At 41.7% G+C, this 13624-nt stretch overlaps 1 protein-coding gene across 1 annotated transcript in view; it reads left to right on the top strand.

Annotated features, from left to right (window-relative positions):
• The window catches only part of adamts17 (ADAM metallopeptidase with thrombospondin type 1 motif, 17), a 97929-nt gene extending 87900 nt beyond the window's left edge, over window positions 1-10029 (top strand). The window contains exons 21-23 of the mRNA XM_071908908.2: window positions 235-387; window positions 8866-9043; window positions 9878-10029. Coding sequence (XP_071765009.2) covers window positions 235-387; window positions 8866-9043; window positions 9878-10029 — 483 coding nt within the window. The remainder of the gene's footprint in view (window positions 1-234; window positions 388-8865; window positions 9044-9877) is intronic.
• The last annotated feature ends 3595 nt before the right edge of the window (window positions 10030-13624 follow it).

A 13624-nucleotide genomic window follows, 5' to 3' on the forward strand; every position in this document is an offset into this window, starting at 1 on the left:
ATAGGGTTTAATGAATTGACGCTCCCGATGCATAAATACACATTCTAATCAATCACCCTTTCTATTCCTGTCTTATTTAATAGGCTGGTGCTGAGTGGAACTAATAATTCACCACAGGGAGGCTTTCACTAATATAACCCTCCTCTCCCTCTTCCCTTCACGCCTTTCTGTCCTCCGCTCCCGCTATCTATCTATTCCCATTTTTTTCTCTCTCCGTCCCTCTCTTTCCTCCAGTGTTCGTCGGACTGCGGCCGAGGGGTTCGCAGACGGACGGTGTCCTGCACGAACCCCCAGGGCCGGTGTGACCCTCTGTCCCAGCCTGCGCAGGAGGAGCCCTGTGAGGACCACTCCAAATGTTACGAATGGAAGACCGGCGACTGGTCCAAGGTCAGTCATATTAGAGTTTTAGTGTCCCATGATGGTCTAAATGCTGTTTCAGAGGCGTTTTCCACCCTGACAAGAATACAATTCTGGGGGAAACACTGAATGCTTGTAACTATTTTGGTTTAAAGATGTTGAATATTGGCACAAAATATCGGCTAATGGCAGCTTTACTCCAGAAAATCAGTATCAGTAGTTGGATTCGAAAACCTTTATCGGTGGAACCCTTGTTAGTGCTCAACATATGGGAGTCTGGCAAGCCACCCCCGTCTATGTCTGATGAGCAGATGCCTTCAAGCAGCAGAAAATTAGCTCCTTGATAATTAAGAATTTATTATTCATCATAATTGGCATGTTTATTTTTTGGCATGAAAATAGTCGCATTGAATATCAGGACAAAATGTTACCTGTCGGCCTTCAAAAACCCATATTGGTTGAACCCTAGTCCAACATAAGCAATAATCGTTATTACATAAGCGTACAAAGACACTCATTCACTCACTCACCTGCTCACTCACTGAGTCACTCACTCATTCACATACTCACTCACTCACTCATTCACTCACTCACCTGCTCACTCACTGAGTCACTCACTCATTCACATACTCACTCACTCACTCACACACAACACACACACACACACACACACACACACACACACACACACACACACACACACACACACACACACACACACACACACACACACACAGTGAAATGCCCAGCTGTGGATGAGCTGATGGATAGCTGGTGGACAACTGTCTGACACCTGCCTAGAAGAGGGATAACCTCCTCTTTCACAGCTGGCTCACCTACACGCACACACACACACACACACACACACACACACACACACACACACCATCGATGTTTTCACTGACCTACGGTACAATATATTTTTAATGTCAGCTGGTAAGCATTAACATCAGATATCAAAGACCGCAAGCTTTAAGACCCAGCTTCCTACTCTGCTTGCTCTCTCTCTCTCTCTTTCTCTCTCTCTCTCTCTCTCTCTCTCTCTGTCTCTTTTAAACTCTCTGACGTTCTGCAGTGTTGATATACTGAAGACTAGGGTTAGACTGATATATCGCTAGGCCGATAATGGCCTTTTAATAAAAATTTGCTATCATCCAATCCAATGTCATCCACCTCCCTCCCTGACCACAACTAATGAACATGTTTTCATTATTATCATTATTGGTAGTAGTAGAGGTAGTAGAATTAGTATTAGTGTTATTAGTGTGTGGTGTGGGAAGATTTTACCCAACAGCTTCAGGGTGTCAGTCTGCAAAGCCTGACATGAAACCTGCCTCACCCTGCCTTAAGGAGCTGCTAACCCAGCTAAAAGAATTTCATTAGTCTGGCTTTCAGTGGAGAGTTTTAGTGTCCCATGATGGTCTAAATGCTGTTTCAGAAACTTGTCATTTTTTGGATTGTTTTGGGCATTAAAGATGCTAAACATTATCAGCACAAAATATTAGTTATCGGCAGCTTCAATCCAAAAATGTCAGTCTCGGTATCAGTATCAGCCTTCAAAAACCCATATCAGCCGAAGCCTGCTGATGACTGCTCCAGATGTGCTCGCTGAGCTCTGCTGTAGAGGTGAAAGGCAAAGCGCACCTTCCTCAGCGGTGGGGAGGGAAACATGAACTCCCCCTCTCCAGTTCCACACCCTGAGCAAAGGGGATTTTGTGTTCCCCCCCTAATGACCCCCGAGGCTTAGGCCTGGCGCCGCCTTTTGAAAGAGCCTCATAAAATCCTCCGACTGGGTTGCAGGCAGCTGAACGTGACACTTGGCAACAGGCCTGAATGATATATGAGGTGAAAACGCACTTGTTTTTATGACTGGAAGAGGAAGTAGTCAGGTTGTCAAACCTAGAATGCGTCACTTGCGTTTGAACTGTAACCTGCGCTACGCTGAAGTATCAAAATTATTTTTTTTAATCTTGATTTATCCAGGGAAAGTTGACTGAGCTCCATGCTCTTTTCTAGTGATGCCCTGTTACACATTTGCGCAGTTTCACACATTCACACCAGGAGCTGCCTGATACAACCGCAGTCTTGTACTGTCGGCCACTGGGAGCCACCCAGTGCAACCACAGTCTTCTACTGGTGGACACTGAGCAGCTCCTGGGGAAATTGGGGGTTCAGTGCCTTGCTCAAGGGAACCTCAACAGTGTTTGTTGAGGGAGTGGAGAGTGTTACTCATTCACTTCCCCAAGCACATTTTTCCCGCCAGTCTAGGGATTCGAACCTGCGACCTTCCAATCACAAGCCTACTTCTCCAACATCTAGTCTACCACTGTCCAATCCTGACCGCTGTGCTTTCTATTTGTGCTTCTGCTCTTGCGGTCACACATTCGTCTCTTAGGGGAAACGGCTAAACACATTTGACAGTATAATGATGCTTGGCAAATAAATTGTTGTGAGGCGTCTTGTGAGCCTCGGAGCTCCACTAGACCGCGGATATCGCAGCATTATTAACTTTTAATGACATTTCCGGATCTGGAAGTGCATGTCTGACTAACAGGACCTGAGGGAGCTGCAGCAGCCTATCCACACATCCGAGCCTAGCATAGCAGATAGCACAGGAGGCATGACATACAGCTGACAGGGGACTGTGGGTGTGTGTGTGTGTGTGTGTGTGCGTGTGTGTGTGTGTGTGTTTGTGTGTGTGTGTCAGAGAGTATGTGTGTGCTGTTGTATTATCCTTTTGAGGACCAGATGTCCTAAAAAGAAAAGAAAGATGTCGAAAATCCAAAGTGGGGACATTATGCTGGTCCTCACTTCTACAAGAGGTTAGTTTAGGATTTGGATTTGGGTTTAGGATTAAGATTAGAATAACAATTAGGTTAGGGTTAAGGCTAACAAGTATAGTAATACAAATGTGTTTGAGCGTATGCGTGAGAGAGAATCAAGTGCGTTTGTGTGTCTGAAACTGAAGCCGAGAACAAGTCACACGTACCTGCAGAAACTGGTGGATTTGTTGTGAACCCTTCAGTGTGCCTAATCTCCTGAGAACAAGCAGAGCAATTATCAAGGGTGTTTAGCAAATGGAGCATTGTTGTTTTTTTTCCCTTTCTGTGGTTTGGGGCAGGGCGAGGTTCAGAGTCTTAGCTCACCGCACCATTTAGCAGCTTTAATGAAGAGACACGGGGCGGGCGGGCGGGGCGGGGATTTCACATGTACACACTGTCTGGCTTCTTATTGCACTCATTCTCATTCTCTCTCTTCCTCTTTGTCCCCTCCCGCTCTTTCTGTTTCTCTCTTCCTTTCCTCTCGTTGTTTCTGCACCAGATGACTAGAGCTGATTACTGTCAACATCTTACGCAACGTGCGACTTTTACTGTGATCTTACTTCGCTGCTTACTACAGGCGCTAGAGGAAGTTTCTGGCAAATGGGGAACTTAGTCATGAACATAATGAAGTTAGAACATTTACAGCATTGCGTTATGTAATTAAAGTTTATTAAAGGTTAAATGTGTAATATTTCTGCTTTACTGAAGCATAATACGACTAGTAAATATCAGCAAAGGTTCCTGAATGTTAGTGAGTGAAACAAAGTGAACAGGCACACAAGATTTCTTTATTTGCGAGCCTTGATTTGTTGTTGTAATGACATCGCTGAATGATAGAGGCCAGCATTGGACCAGAAATTACACATAGATGCATACAATTAAATGCATTTGTTAATGGCTTAGTAAACATGAACAAATGTATACATGCATTAGCTTCATATGTCCCACCCCAGCCGCCCTATTGGTTAGTTATTTACACCAGAAGTGACTCAGATGACTTCCGATTTTTATTTTTTTAATCCCATGGCAGCTAAATATGTTTAGATAGAAGGTGACATCAACTCTCATTAGTATGAACCTTGTCTCAGTCCATCGTGCCATTAGTATTCATTCCAACACATCATTCCGCAGACACAATTATGTCTGTAAGTCAGTCTATAAGACAATATACTCATTTAAAAAGGACGCTCATGCTGACCCTTTGACAAATCCCCTCAGATCTCCTGAAACGTCTTTAATCTTCCCGTGGTGTTGTGGCACTGCAGCACAACGCTGCCAGTCCTCATCCTTCATAGGTAAAAGGCTTTTAAAAAGGACCAGTCAATTAAAGCCGTCCTCTGCTGACCTTTTATAAGGAAGCCTATGGAGCAGTGGATACTTTGATCAGCCTATTAGATATTCTCTAAGAGGGCTCAGTCAGTGGGTTTCTGAAAAGAAAGCGACAAGTTGGCTTGATTTACATTTCCTCATATACCCATGAATATTAAAGGTGCAGTGTGTAAGATTGATGTAAAATGATAAATACTTTATCAAAGATGCTCATCAGATATGGAATGGGACAGCTTACCAGACTCCCAGATGTTAAGCAACAACAGTTCAACCAATATGGGTTTTTGAGGCTGATATTGATACCAATATTTTTGGACTGAAGCTGCCAATAGCCAATATTCTGTGCCAGTATTTAGTATTCAGTGTTTTCCCCAGAATTGTATTTGTGTCAGGGTGGAAATGCCTCTGAAACAGATCAAAATGTTCCATTACAATCAATTCAGGTTAAGGGCTTCCCATAGAGAACCAGTGTAATATTGATCAATTCTACAATAAATATGTAATCAGTCAAACTGCATCATATCCATCATATCAGAGGTGGACGATACTGACTGGCTAACGTCTGAATTTTAATGAAAGGCTTGATGTATTGGTCTAACCATATTTGAAATACCTTTAAAATGTATCAGGTCCATCTGGTGGGTGTGGTGCATCAGTGATCTCAGGGGAACCGTACCACCCACCGGCAATCAAAAGCATCTCCGTGAACCTCACATAAATTATGCAGTACCCAGTATGCCATGACGTTTATGGGTGCATCTACAGTAGACGCTTCATTAAGCATCTCCAATGGCCCTTCAGCTGTCCAAAGGAACACCGGTCTCTGATCCAAACCCTACTCAAGTTGGCACTGAAGTACTCTGTTGAATTATTAGGCGTCTGTTGTCTGTGTGGGGCTCCATCGACCGTGTGTGCCGAAGGTGAAACAGGAGTAGCACTGCTTTGTCCTTCTCTATAAAGCTGTCTTCAGTCATATGCAAGCTTTGGAATTTGGAATCACATCTTAACAATGGTCAGTATATGAGTTTCTGAAACATATTAGCCAATGAAAATAGAAAATTCTCGCTTTCACAAGGCACATGGATTATTTCCAGTATGTGTCACTGCATGGTAAGTATATAGGAATCCCTGTGTAGGACTTTCTAAAGAGGACACAATGTATGCTGGGGGACCGGGGGAACTTTGAATCCCTGTACTAACTCATGTAGCCGATCTCCTTTAGGGAAAAGAAATGTGACGTCCACACAGAGTGCAGGCAATCCATCATCTCCTGAACTGTTGCTCCTACTTTACCCCAACAGGTGGGCCACTGCTCAGTACCATGAGTCTGTCGCAAACCACAGTAACACTGCAGCGTCCCTTTTAAGTGTAGACACAAAACGCCCTGTAGATCCCCCTCCCCCAGTGTGAAGATGATCACACTGGGTACAAGATGGTTAAAGAATGCTTGAGGAGATTGATCATGATTAATTCTATCCCAGCTCTCTTTAGCTGGGTAAAGAAACTTTAGAAACGAGACGTATGGTATCAGCTAATGGCCATACAATCATGATGGAGATTTATACATGTTAGAAACAGCAGGTTTGACATTTCTGTAAGGTCGTGGTGAACAGATATTTCACTGACATTTCAGAACATCTAAATCCACTTTTCAACTGTTGTGCAAGGAAAACCATTAACCATTCAACCCATCATACCAAGCCTACATCAACAAATGTGTTTCCAACATTATTTATCACATAATTAGTTTATTGGCAAAAAAAAACAATGTTCTGCTTCAAGTCAGCTTAAAGGAATAGTTCACCCAAAAATTCTGTCATCATCTACTCACCCTCATGCCAAATGAAACACAGGTGAAATCTGTTAGTCCATATAACACACAGGGAGGCTGCCAGCACAACTTCGTAGCAGCCTTCTCCAAAACAGCTGAAGTCAATGGGGACCAAACAATCACACTGTGAATAGAAAGACCTATACACCATTATTTGTTGCAAATCAATCAGCTGTAGTTCAGATTTGCACTAAATTATGGTGTAAATATACTGTAGGTCTTTTTGGAACTCTGAAGAACTGGTCCCCACTGACTTCAGTTGTTTTGGAGAAGGCTGCTATTGTGTTGTGCTGGCAACCTCCCTGTGTGTTATATGGACAAATTTCACCTGTGTTTTAACTGGCATGAGGGTGAGTAGATGATGACAGAATTTTCATTTTTGGGTGAACTATTCCTTTAAAACATTTTTTGCAATATTGGGGAAATATTGGTCAAATTTTTGCCGCTTCCATTCATCTAATTTTCTAATTCAACACATCATAATTCACAAAATAATACTTCTACATCTAATGTCTTCAACATTTCCCCCCAATATATTGTCTAATTGCTGCACTTTATTATTGTCCATGGCCACACCTTTTTTTCTATTTGCAGATAATATAACATACCATTTCCATTCTTACAGATTTGGGTATCTGGTTGAGTTCCAGTTTTGTAATACAACATTTTTACTAGTCATTGATGAGAAGATAATCATCCAGCCTAAGGGATAATATGTGGTTTGTTGTGATATGTTATCTTGCAAGAGGCATATCACTGGTGTGAGGTTACTCAACCCCAGAGTCTCTTTCCACAGGAACATCGAGGGCAGTGAGGAACTAAATAACCCTGCCCCTCCCCACCTTCTGCTCAATAATGCACACAGTTAGATTTTATTATTAGATTACTTGTGGTTATTTGCTTGTTTTCTGACCTGATGCTCATTTCATCCCACTGTCTCATTATTCCACACGCAGGCTGAGGTAGGATGACTGCCCGCTCCTCCTCCCACTCTATCAGGACGGCACTCCTGGGCTTTAATGGAGTACCATTCACCTAGATTGAGTTATGAGATATTAGAAAACTAAGGCGTGGGTGCGCAGGGTAGAGGCTCGGGTATCAGAGTGTTGTTGGTGCTCTGGATTTCCAGCCATCAGGCTGTCAGTCAGATAAGCCTAATGAATTGTATCATGCACACCATGTACCATCGAGCTCTTTGCGTTCCTGTACCATCATAATGGTACATACTGTATCTGTGGATCCTGTGTGCTGTGTCGGTGTGAGTGTATGTATGTGCGTGAGCATGCATTTTAAGGCTTTTCTCTTGGGTTAGTGCTGGAGTTAGCCATACAGTATACTTATCAGGGTCATTGATAATGAAACTGATGAGAGGATTCTTCACATTATGTTCAGACTGAATGCGAAATGCATGCAAAGTCAATGGAAGGAGGTGAACAAAGCGAGATGGATGCAACTTCACTAGGTGGTGCAGCTTTTCATACATTGGCTTGCTTTCTGTTGTGTCAAGTGGTGTCATTAACCATGATTAACCATGATTGAAGTCTAGAAAAGTACAAAAAATGAATTTGATAATTTCCAGGTTTTGAAAAGGTTAAGAATTTGCATTATGAAAAAGTATTATTTAGTCCTGATATGCATTGCCTACACATTTTTGTAATTTTAGACAATTGTCCTTTGACATATTGTGATATTAGTTGTAGTGTAGAATCATGTTCAGCTGTAGAGTTACAGTTTATGGTCTAGTTGACAATCATATTGCCCAGTCAGCAGACAACATATTGAACACTGAACCAAACCTTAAAATCCAGTCACAAGATAAAGATCTGGAAAAAGTCTGGATTTTTGAAGTGGAAATTGTGAAGGAATGGTATGAACTTAAGATAAAGAACCCTCAAACAAACTGAGAGGAGCAATCATGATTGTCAATCGATTTTACTATCACACTGGCTGCATCATATGCTCCCTCTGAAATATAGAGCTACGCAAAGTGAGTCTGTGTGTTTGGAAAACAGAGGTTTTGCAATCCAATAGTAAATGGATTCCTTTAATTGCCTGCTTGTGCAAGGCGTAGTAACAACCCAATAGTGTACGATCGCACTGTCCAGAGGTCCCAGGATGCTGTTTGAAGCTAATTTGTAGCTAATTTGTAGCTCTGAACCAGCCTTGTGTACACACCACACACACCACAAGAAACTTTTGTCCTTGTTCTGCTTTGAATAATTCTGTATTGATTCAGTCCATTCAATCCAACACTTGAATGCAGAGGAGCGAGTATTGTTCATTTGAAAAACTCCTTTCCAAAGTTAATTGGTAAAGAATTTTCAGTAGAAATAATATTAATTATTAATAATATTGACGTTTTGTGTATAATTGTAAAATATTGATAAGTGAATTGCTGGGAGCAAAACTGTTTTCACAACAGATAGCTATAGATATATATATTATACAGCTATATATCTGATATATAACAGATATATACCGTATATAGGAGCAATGATACTGAAACTTTTCATTGGCTCTTTCCAGTGCTCATCATCGTGTGGGAGGGGCCTGCAATCCCGAGTGGTCCAGTGTATGCACAAAGTGACAGGTCGTCATGGCAACGACTGCCCGGCCACATTGAGACCCCCGACCTACCGACCCTGTCACCATGGCACCTGCAATGAGAAAATCAACGTGAACACCATCACCTCTCCCAGGCTAGGTGAGACACTTGTATCATACCAAACTCCATTAAAAAATCTGTCAGTTTAAAGGATAATTAAGGTTATTTTCAGCCTGGGCCTTATTGTCGAACATAAAGCTCTATATTGAAGTAAGTGATGAAACTGTGAACACAATAAATCATCATGATGGCAAAAACTAGGAAAATAGGGCCCAGGTTGAAAATAACCAGAATTATCCTTTAATGTTGCCTTGCTCATCAGTAAAGCCTGGTAGAACATAACTTAAGACCTTTTACCAATTGCTAGGAGCCACTCTTCAATTCAGCATATATCCAATACATCAAGCAATACTTTTATTTCAGTAAAATCTCCTTTCAGTGTATTTTGGAGGAATAAAATTGTGGGAAAAATAAGCAAAACATTTCCAAAGAGTGAAATTTTATTGAAAAAAGTGCTGCTTGATGTATTGGAAATATGCCAAATTGAAATTGTTAAAACACAACGACTAGCCAGTACTAGCTACTAGCTACGTAATGTTAGCTGTTATGTAAATCAGGTGCATTTCCAACAAGACAACTGGTTAGCTGACCAGATACTGTGTTTAGCTAGCTAACAAGCTGACATTGCCTAAACACAAGATTGATTGATTGATTGATTGACCATCAGTTCCCAGTCAAAAACAGCACAGAAATGAACCATGTTTGTTCAGTTCTGTTGAGACGGCCGAGTCGGAAGTTTAGAAACAGAATCAGCTGTTGTCGCCCAAGAGTTGCGGTCCTCCAACATGGCTGCCAGAGGGCACGCTAAATCACCTGAAAGCCCTGTATTGACTCTCATGTTGCCCCCCTGCCTCTCTCCTCTTGCCCCTCCAGCTGCTCTGACCTACAAATGCATGGGGGACCAGTGGACGGTGTACTGCCGGGTGATCCGAGAGAAGAATCTCTGCCAGGACATGAGGTGGTACCAGCGCTGCTGTGAAACCTGTAGGGACTTTTACGCCAACAAAGTACTGCACAAGAGCTAATGACCAAACGCACCCACCCTCCTCCAAATAGCGCTCCTTTTTGTAAATGTTTTTACTATTGTTAAATGGTGTTATCAAAAGCAATCGCTATCATTGATGGAACTTTTTGTATTCACAAAAGAAAACGGCAAGTGAACAAAATACGTGTACATTTAAAGTGGGGTCATAAGCTTCTAGTTTCGATGAAGACTTGAAAATGTTCAATATTTCTTTCACTGTATACCAAAAAAAAAAAAAAAAGCATGTGACCTTTTGGGGAGCCTTTAGAAAGCCAATCCGGATGGCTTTGTTGCACAGACTGATTCAAAATATGAGCTAGATGTTGAAGTAGACATTCTCTGGCAAGTCTAGCAGATAACATGGGAGCATCATCTAGCCAGACCTTGTCTCCTCCCCCATGTTCCTCAATTATCCTCCTTTTGTTTTTTTGCTCTGTTGTACTGTATTATAGCTGATTGTTGGAATTTCAGATAATTACGATAATATAATTATATAAGTAAAATTACTATACTTAAGTATTAATTAAGTACAGTATATTATAATTTGTAATTATAAGTATTGACCAGGAGCCATGATAGAATACTGTAGAACTACAGTGAAACAACCAAGCTAATGATAGGAGACCCACTAATCCACAGGCCTGTTGGAGGCCTGGGACAGCTGATGTAGCAGAACCTGGTTCTAGCATAACGATATGCTCTAAGGGTACGCTTTCATGGTTGTGGTCCATTTCCATTCAGTTGCAGTCCAGTTGATGGATTTACAATTCTTCTCACTTCATGCCAAGATTGATTAGAATTCACCGCTTTGATCAGCTCTGCACCTCCGTGTAGAAACCTGCTTTGCAGTTGTGGTTGTTAGTCCTGTCAGCGTGTCGGGGTCAGACTGGGCAGGAGCATGTTTAATGAGAGAGACCTATTGGCTGTAAGGTGAGGGAATGTAAGGAAAGCAATAGATAAGCTAAGGACAGACTCCTGGAAGAGGTCACAGGTCACATACTGTATATCTAAGAGATGAGCAAACGTTTCCCCTGAGCTATCTGAACTCGCAGCCTGCATTAAGCGGACGTCACATAAACTAGTCTAATCTACACTCTGTCACTGCTGCCTTTTTACACAAACACATCGCCAGATTACTTTGTCCACCTTGCATTCCACCGTCATGTCTAACCAAGGCAGACGGCTTTATGAATTACAAGGTCTTATATAATTGCTTCAATCAGCCATGTGATACATTTGTCTTGGTCATTTTTGTCTCACAGGCCCACAGGGCATCCCGGTTTTTGTTGCATGGCTCTATCTCAAAAAGTTATGAAGGAATAAGCTGCGAGCAGATTGGTGCAGGTTACCTTATTGGGGCCTTAAGTAGGTATATGCTTATTTAGACTGTGCAGTCACTAATAAGGATGTTCATGAATAGGCCTAATCAGTGCCTTATCAGTGTGTTATTTAGGCCTATTCTTGACTGTGTGCAACATCAATCAATGTAATCAAACTAAAAGATTCATTTTTGTGTGGGGCATAACCTTTTTTTTTAACATTCTGTGGCTGCCTGAGAAACTAGGTACTTATAGGTCATTTTTGGGACTGACCAACCGACTTATACTAGCTGCGTTCACAGCTAAAAACACATACAAACAGACACAATGAACACATACTGAACATCTCTGCAACACGGGACGCAGACAAAGGGAGATTTAGATCCCAATCCAAAGTTTGCACTAGGACTTAGTTATTAAAGTGTTCAGCGTGCCAGAGTCTTTCCACGTCTTTTACCACAGTGTGTGTATATGTATCAGGCTAAAACAAACACAGCTCATGGCATATTACATAGATACATAATATCGATGTGATTTATTATGAAATGCCAGAGTATGTGTTGTCTTACCATCCTAAAACTTCAGCTATATCATCATGCTTTACTGTACAGCAGCAGTTCATGCAGACTAATAGATGAAGAAACCAGAAGTTTGTTTTCCGTCGTGTGACGTCTTGTGAAATTTATTTGCATTAGAGAAGAGGATTATGGGAGTTGTGTGAAAAAGTGCAACTAAGATGTGAAGATTTATAGTTTAAGTTAAATCTTCACAAAAATAAAACTTTTACTTCCTTTTATTAATTAGACAGCGCTCAATAAAGACTAGACATGATTAGATGTCCACTTAACTTGCAAGTGCTGCTTTCATGTTCAAAGCTGACAGCTGGCTGATAAATCAAGCCCCCATCAATTAGTTAAAATCTTTGAAACTATCACGATTTATATTTTGTTTTCTGCCCGATCTTTTTTTGCTCTGGACCCACCATGACTGCTCATTCTGCCTGAGGAATAGCAGGTTCTTCATCTAAATTCATTTGCATATTAGAAAAGGATTATGGCCGTGTGAAAACTCGCAGCCAAGATGTGAGGATTTATAGTTACATTTCATAACTTTCACAGTAGTACAACTTTCATTTCCTTTTATTAATTAGATACTGCTCAGTAAAGGACAGATTTGATTTATATAAAAATTCCCGACTGACTGAGCTCACTTTGGCTCTTAAAGACCATGGCACTTTGGTAAAAATCACCTTTTAAAACCTTATATTCTCAGACAATGCAAACCATCTCAAGAGCGAAAATGAAAAGTAACTGCAACACGGATGTGGGGACGGAACATTCAGTCACAACATCCAACATCCTAAAAATGACAGGAGGGAGGTGCAATCTGGTTGCTTTAGCTATCTGACAGTTGATGTTTAGCTGAAATGCTGCTGTTTTCTTCTAACTATTAATATCAACTAATGAGTTACAGGGCACAGTTTTGAGGTCAAATATAACTTAATGTTTTTTTTGTCGTCTTCTAATCATTTCATCACTGGACTGCTAGTCAGTTATGTTCGGGAGGCTTTTAATTTTCTGGATTTTCTTCCTACTGGCCAAAAGCGGACATTCACTACCTAACGCAGACTGTGAGTGTTTTACTGGTCTCGGTGTCTGAGGCCCAGTAAGACCACCCGGACTGAACAGACGGAGCCCCGAGTCGGGGATAATAACTGATAAGGGTCCACGGTCAGTCCGGAGACTCAGACTGAGAAAACAAACGCACCTCTCAGAGCACCAGCGAATCAATCAAACACACATCTGTTTACTCACCGCCGTACAGCAAATCAGACCACCACCAGTGTTCCCACGTGAAACAAGTAGACGCACACACACACACACGCACACACACACATACACACACACACTGGTACAGCCATTCAGTGTGAGCTGCTCTTTCTGGATGGTGTAATAGGTTGCACTTTGCTTTGACCGTTATAGTATAGGGCGCAGCAGTTGAGATTTGGTGCTCCAGCAGCCCTCAGGTAGCCAGTCAGTCAGGAGCCAACTGCAACCATTCAGGCTGACTGGGGTCATAGTTGTTAATAAGAGGTCATGTCTAGGGTTAGACTGATGTATGGGGCCAATATTGGCCAACTTTTATTAAAAATCAGATAACGGCCACTCAGTGTTGTCCACCTCTGATATGATGGTGATGATGATATATGCATTTTGATTACATATTTATGGTAGCATTGATCAATACTACACTGTCTATGGGAAGCCCTTAAAATCC

The sequence above is a fragment of the Centroberyx gerrardi genome, chromosome 1 (genome assembly GCF_048128805.1).
Source record: "Centroberyx gerrardi isolate f3 chromosome 1, fCenGer3.hap1.cur.20231027, whole genome shotgun sequence".
Taxonomy (NCBI): Eukaryota; Metazoa; Chordata; class Actinopteri; order Beryciformes; family Berycidae; genus Centroberyx; species Centroberyx gerrardi.